This window comes from Centroberyx affinis, unplaced genomic scaffold (genome assembly GCF_046629955.1).
Source record: "Centroberyx affinis isolate AG114_WGS23_722 - 3 ecotype Tasmania unplaced genomic scaffold, CSIRO-AGI_Caff_v1 ptg004412l_1, whole genome shotgun sequence".
Taxonomy (NCBI): Eukaryota; Metazoa; Chordata; class Actinopteri; order Beryciformes; family Berycidae; genus Centroberyx; species Centroberyx affinis.
In genome coordinates this window covers 32408-40056 of record NW_027282091.1, presented here as the reverse complement: position 1 = coordinate 40056, position 7649 = coordinate 32408, and the positions used below count along the sequence as shown (strand labels likewise).

The window sequence follows — 7649 nt, the reverse complement described above, 5'->3', positions numbered from 1 at the left end:
TTGTGTTAACTACTTGTAAATTAAATAATGCTGAAGTTTAACCATTCATCAATTTAACTGGGGACTCCCTGAAACCCCTTAAGGACCCCACGTTGAGAACCACTGCCATAAAGCATTGGAGTTGAGCACCACAGACAGACTATAATCACCTATATGAATATTACAGAAAAATATATATAATGATGAATATTATGGTGATTCTTCTTAAGGGCAGTTTTCCAAAAATGATTAAAATGTGTGGTGGGTTTCAGAGTCAAAGCACTGGCATGAAGGAGTCAAGCTGTAAGTGAGGTTATGAGTGGAAACAGGAGGTGTGCTGCTATCTAGTGGCATTTGGGATGATTTTCTAATTGATTCTGTGGAGTCTGTCATTTTTACGGAGCAGCACACCTTCCATAATGAAACCATTTCCCATGAAAAATGCTGTGCAATCTTATTTTAATAAGTCTGATAACAGTGTATCATACCAAATACATGCTCAATATCTTTTAGACCCCAATTGCATTCTTTGTGTGGTTGTTTAGTTCATAGTTTGTCCAATAGATCTGATAGCCCCACTGCCTAGTGTACATCACATCCAGTGTTGTAATGCTAAATAAAAAGGTGGGTAAATAATGACCTCCAGCTGGTGATCATCAAACTCGTTGGAGGATGTTTACGTTTGCAATCAGCTACCTGGTAGTTAATTACATTCACCTGGTGTCCCAGCGCTCGTTAAGCTCCTGATTACACCAGGTGAATGTAATTAACTAGCTGGTAGCAGGAGTTATTTTGAATGATGAAGTGCTGTAATTAATTTTTTCTTGTGTAGCCACTTTCCCTCAACCTGCCTCGTCTACTTCTGCTTCAGTTAGCGATTTCCTACATTTCCCAGAATGCCTTTTCGACCTCCCCCAGAGAACAGGTGTGAATCTGGTCTCTCTGCCTCTTCTACAATGGATATCTCCCTTGAACGTCAAAATGCAGAATGGTGAGTCTACAAAGAAGCTCTTGTGGTTTGATTCTGAGGGACTGAAACCAAAACCTGATGTTTACATTTTCTGCTACTAAAAAAATAATAATTCCCCCCCTAAGCCAACACACACATTTAAAACATACAAGATGAACAGACTAAACAACAACACAAATTGTACTAGCAAGTAAACTTTATTTGTCTATTTCAGAAAAAAAAGTGAAACAATAATTACAACAAAGAACCAAATGAACCTCAAAGGGCAGTAAAAATATAACAATTATAATAATAGTTAAAGTGGAAGAACCCAGAGCGACTTCCAGCAGCCGAACAAGGATGGCACTTCAGATAACAGGAGACAGCACGACAGCCTGGCTGGACGCAGAAACTGCGTCGGGAGGCGGGGGAGAGGAGTGAAAAGCTTGGTCCTTTTTATCCAGAGAAGTAAATGATGAACAAAAATTTTTAGATTTGCCTTCAAAAAGAATACAGCAACCACAAAATCAAAGTACAGCAGTTTTACTACAAAAAAAAAAAAAGGTTTACGACAGAAACAGCCCATCACCTCTGAAATAGCATGGCAAGTAAACGTCAAAGCAGCCACCCCACTGAAAAGAAAAGCGTCGTTTTGTTTTACAACTTTTACAATGGATTTTTTTTTTTTTGTCCTGCGGGGGTCACCAAAAGCAACTGGAGAGTCAAAAGTGCACCACTACAATGAGGAGTCTCGATACCCAGTGGAGGAGCGTGAACTCAACTGATCTCCTGAAGGGATGACGATGATTTCCTAGATACATATCAAGCCTATGCCTAGATTAAAACGGTTCTTAATCCGTGTCTGTGCATTTGTCCCGTGAAGATGTAACATCAAATACTAAAGAATATCCTTCTTTGTCCGTTTGAAATCTTTATACACACATTCATGTGACATCTGTACTGTAACTTGGAACAGGATTCAATGTAAGAAACCAATATTAGTCATGAACAACAGTATTACAATACCTAATATGTTACTCTTCGAAACAGATGTTACACAGTTGGAGATTTTGCATTATCTTTAATAGCCCGTAGTTGATCAAACATCCCTGGATCTCTGTGTTCCTGACAAGAGAGACGGTCAATACCAGAGTTGAAAATATGTATAATCTATACATATTATATCAATATAGAGGGCCAATAACTGGTGTATAACACTTGTATCCTTAAAAGAAATTAAATCCGGCAGAACGGCAAAGACAAAAGCTACAGTTATAGATAAATAGCTACAGGTTTTTTGTTGTTTTTCTTTTTTGAAAACAAAAGCGCGTGAGAATCCTTTGTACAGAGTATTAACAATATTCGATGGCAAGACCACTGAAGACTCTCTCTTCAACCTGCTATTGGAGTTACTATAGTGTAGGACTTTGGTCCAACAAAACCCAACAAGAACTTGACTGTACTGTAACACATTCCTTCGTTGTCAAGTAAGGTGTCAAAGATTGGAAAGTGCAAAATGCATTTGGACTTTTACAGATAGAAGTAATCGGTATATGAATAGGGGAACAAAAGTTAGTTATGCTTCCGAAAATATAATATCAACAAGCTAGCCCTGTTAAATGGAAAGTCTGATGATGTGGTTTGATATGATTTGAGCTGATCTGATTAAGTGAGGCTGTAGCCTAGTTTCCTTCTTGGTAAAATGCGATAAACTGATTAGTACACTTGAGATAAAAATAACAGGTTAAGTAACACAAGGAAATTTTGTGTTTTTGTAGCTGAAATATAAGATTTTGGTATACATACATGTAGGAGACGATACAGTTGTTGCATGCAGAGGCACTGAGTTGAGAGAGTTTGTAGGCCTGTACTCTCAGGGCATGCTTACGTTTCACTCAAAACTCTGCTTTTCTATTGTACAAAAATCACTACAGAGCTTCCCACGTTGGCATTCGCTTTCTTCATACATTTGCATCACCAAATATACGTATCCAGCCATTTACAGTATATACATATATACTTCACATAATATGTATATATGCTTGTGAACATTCCATGCAGCATATAAGAACCCCTTTCCTTAAATAACATTGTTGTAAAGAAAGAGGGCATTTTCCATCAGACAAAATCCTGCTGTCCTCCTGTGTTTGTTTCCCCCTTAGGGTTTCAGATGGCAACTAGCAGTACAAGCCAAGCACAAAAAAGGGGTTGCTGCAAAGGATGTTCTGGTTTCAAAATCATTTTTCCGAGCCCGGCAAAACATCGGCTCAATATGCACCAGCACTGGCAAGCAATAGTATCAGCATTTCTGCAAACACAATGCGATCAATGCACAGCTAACGAAGCACATACTCAAGTCAGCTTGACGCAAGTGCCCTTCCCCCCCAAATTGAACTGTGATTTCCCATTACCTCCACTGTGCTCAAAATCAGTCAAACACTAAAACTTCCCAAAATGGCCTTGTTCCTACATATGACATTAAAAGTGATTTGCTGATTTGATAAAATTGGATCACATTTATGTCACATGAGATGTCCAGCATTTGTTTTCAGGCAACATTTTAATTAAGTTTGCTGTTGCAATGACTTCTCAGTCAACTTGTGTAAGATATCTTGCAATTATAAATTCCAACAACCTCCATTTTAAAATAATTAAATTGTCATGCTATTCAAAAAAAACTGCAGTCGCAGATATATCCAGCATCTTATCCTAAAATGTTACCTTTAATATGCAAATGTTCCATGGTTGCTAATGTTGTGTAAACGTCCCAAGGGTTGAGTAGACTGGTATAGTACATACAATAGTTGCTGTATTATCGTATCTGTGGAGGTATAAAATGTGGCTGTTTGGCAATAAGCAGGGAGAGAAAGGTACAGTAAAGTCCCTGCCTTTCCAAAATGTGAGCCAGGTAGAGTCGGGGAGACCTGAGGTGCAAACTCTCTCTATGATTGTACTGATCTTGCATCTGTTTTATAATTGGAGTGTGGTATGGAAAGGACGGATGCAAACAGATCTGAGGCCAGTTTGGAAGGACTGCCCGTGGCGAGCGATATCGCCGTGGTATTGTTAGGGTACTTGGCTGTCTTTTTAGCATGTGCGTTACACTATCTAACATATTAGGACTACTGTGCTACTCTAGTTTGTGTTTCATTTCTGACTGAAAACATCATAGAACTTCAATGGCCATTTTGTGGACTGACAAGTAGAAAATATATCAGTTTGCTCAAGTGGTCAAAACGAATTAACACCACTGGCTCTGCGCTGCCAAGGCAACTACTTCATAGTTCAATAGCTTGAAGGTAATCAGCTAGCCTGATTGAAGAAAACATTACAAATAAACATGACTACAACTAAACAATGAGAATCAATCATTCATACAACATAATGAACAGCGGCTGAACAAAACTCATGGCGGATGCTCTGTTTCTTGATTAGACTTCATGGGTGGTTGTTACAGTAGGTGAGACATCTGATTGGCTAGACTCACAGGAAGAGGAGTCAGCCACATTGGGCTGGCTGAGCCTACAGCTGCCTGGTTAGTATGGACAACATTGATGAAGACTTGTAGAGTGATTCTTGACCTTGGAGGTGTGTGTGTGTGTGTGTGTGTGGGTGTTTGTGTGTGTGTATTCATGACTAAATCATGGGATATGGCTAGAGAACTTGAAGGTCTGGGCACTGGTGTGTGGAGGTTAGACGAGTCTCGTTGGGCTACTAAGACAATGGGGCAGGGGGGAGGAACAAGTAAAGCAGGGGTGGAGGAAAGCATCCCAAGGTCCCTCTACTGCCCCCCTAACTCATCGTGATCCGAGTTGGAGGAAGGCGGCGTGGATGATGGGACGTGGTTTGAAGCCGGTAGCGGGCCCACAGCGGAGCCCTGGGGGACGCCGCTGGGGACCGGGTCGGGCAGGGTCAGGGTTTCCGGGGCGGACTTCTTGCGGGGTCGGTCCTTGGGGACGGAGAGGAACTCGGGCGCGTCGGTGCACATGGGGGTGGAGGGGGCGCTGGCGGGGCCGGTGAGGGCACAGGAGGACAGGGGCGTCTCGCTGATGGAGATCGACGGGGGAAACATCCCGATCTTCTGGTTGGTGGCCTCCTGGATGGTGCGCTCAAACTCTCTCACCTCATCCATTGTCATGTCTGGTTTGGAGAGAGTTAGAGAAAGACTGGCGTGAGGGGGATTCGGGAAAGGAGACAACATTTCAGATCCTTTGTAGATGATTCATTTCTAAGGAAAAAGGGTTGCATCTGTAGCTCTCCATAACGTATCATTACTAGAACCTCGTACATTCCCAGAACACAGGGATTCAAAACCCATAAACCAATCATATTTCTTGTCATCTCAAATCAAATGTTATTTTAACGACTGTGTTGTACTTTGTGCTCTCTTTTGTTATCCAGATACCTTTTCTACCATCATACTTTGATTGTGCTTTTAAAGGATTCCTCTGGTGTTGGTGAAAGTTCGCCTCATTTTCCAGATTGCCCGGTGTTCCCTACCTTGTAGATGCCATTCAATCCCATTCATTGTCATTTATGATTTCAAATCGAAACTTCAGAGATGTGAAGTAAAGTAATCCATGAGATTTATGGGTCGAAGATGTCAGCATAAAACAGTAGTACAACAGCACACAATATACGTTTTATTTGTGAATGAAAAGTAGTTCCTGATTGACGAAAGTTCCGCCTTTTCAAATCATTGCGCACGCTCACTTTCGCCTGAGAAGTTGGGCTTGCTTAGACTGGAAGTCCCGCCTTACATGGCACTTAACACCAATCACTAACATCCTGCAGGGTTACTTCAAGCCAATCAGCTGTGAAAGAGTGCTTATCCACCTGAAAATAGTCCATGTGGAATAAGCTAGCTTTACCATGCCATAATTCAGCCCACAATTTAGTTGGACCCGCTGATAACAAGCTAGTTTGGTCTCCACTATGATACTGTTTTCAAAAGTTAGGATAATTACATAAAATGCAGGACATCTACATCACTCTGAAGGTAAAAAAATAAACAACCACAATTTTGTAAGGGAGAGATGCCAATCTGGAAAATGAGGATAACTTTCACCAACACTGCAGGAATCCTCTAATGTAAAATACAGCAGTTTGAACCATCTCAGCCAATATATTCTTCTTCACACACTTCAGCACCTCTCAGTTTACAGCTCTGTCATGTATGCATACTTTCACTCGATGTAGGACAGGGTGAGTGGATGTGTGGAGAGTTAAATGTGGCTTCCGAGGTGAGTCACCAAACGGTTCAAATATGAGACAGAGGAGGGGTAATGGAGTAAAAAACAATGAAAAGACACATACGCTTGCTTTGTCATGGATCTCTATGTCATCCAGTGAAGATGGGTTTGTTGTGGAATGCTCTTGCTGCTCATGGCAAACTTTAATGTTGGTTTTCTCATGCATTTGTCTCTCGTATTCCCGCACGTCATCCAAAGTCATATCTGGAAGAAGGGGAAGGGTGAGGCACGAGGGTCGAAATGTCGGTAGCTCCTCCAGTATGGCGCTCAAGGTGAGGGGAGGGGTGGGGGGGGGGGAGAGGGTTAGGTGGCAAAGGGGGCATTCTGTGGGTGAGTGTAGCCGGATGGGTGATAAGTGCTTTCGGAAGGTCGAAGTTCAGAGTTCAGCACTAGCTTCCCATGACCCAGAGAGAGGTTAGAGGAGACAGCTAGACACATCCAGGCCAGGAAGAAGGGAGGAGGGGAAGGATAAGGTCAAGGATGTTCCAAGAATAAGGAAAAGCATGAATGATCCAGACCCGGAGAAGAGGTTGGATCATTGGAAGCGTAGGAAAATAACACCTGGAAAGGGGGGGGAGGGGGGGCGACGAAATCATTCCCAGGCAAAATCATTCCAAATGCACTAGGATTTAGGGAGCATGTATAAAAACATCCAGGTTGTGGGAAGTCGGGGAAAAGAGGTTAGTGGTTATTCTTGACAGGGAGAGGCAAGAGGAGAGGAGATAGGAGAGGGGAGTGAATGTGTTTCATGGCAAGGGTAATGGACTGTTATCTGCATGCCCTGCAGCTATGGAAAAAGCTCAGTGAGTGAAAGTGATGCAGCCACTTATGGGTGCGAGCGGGGCCGCCTCCCTTATGGCCAGACTCGCAGAGAAACAGACATACAGACAGAGACACAGCTTTCATGTTTCAGTGAGTGCATTATCTTTTAGCATCGATGTACACTGCCAATCCTTGCTACAGTCACAGCCAATTTATCTGGCAGTACGAATCATTTTGGTAACTGTAGCCAGACATTTTTGCTTGCTAGAGGCAAACCTGCCAGTATCTGGCTTTGATGTGCAAAGTTGTTTTATAATACCAAATGTTGTTTGCCACTCTTGACTTTGTTTGCATAAATTGAAGTGTTTACTTTAAAAATACCATGTATCTTTTCCTACGGGGAATTCATTATTTAATATTCAGTTTTACACTCAGTTTTACACTTTTTTCAAAATGACAGATCTCATTTTGGAATTAAATTCTTCAATTGCTGTATCATGAAACATGAAAGGAGGCAATGCCTTGAGAGCATTTGTTGTACGCATTTTACTTGAATCAAACACTAATCATCCCTGGACACTGGGGCACAGTGTTTGTCATTAGTGGGTTATTACTGATACCAAGAGCAGGATCCATGCTGTAAGAGGCCGAGCAGTGACAGGGTTAGATGCAGTGGTGCCGGTGCGGAGGATGTTGCAAGGCACACT

General features: G+C 42.0%; 1 protein-coding gene across 1 annotated transcript in view; it reads right to left on the bottom strand.

Moving 5' to 3' along the window:
• Positions 1-1135: 1135 nt before the first annotated feature.
• Positions 1136-7649, bottom strand: part of LOC139664994 (cytoplasmic phosphatidylinositol transfer protein 1-like) — a 28157-nt gene continuing 21643 nt past the window's right edge. The window contains exon 9 of the mRNA XM_071543926.1: positions 1136-5068. Within this exon, the coding sequence (XP_071400027.1) occupies positions 4710-5068 (359 nt within the window). The 3' untranslated portion in view covers positions 1136-4709. The remainder of the gene's footprint in view (positions 5069-7649) is intronic.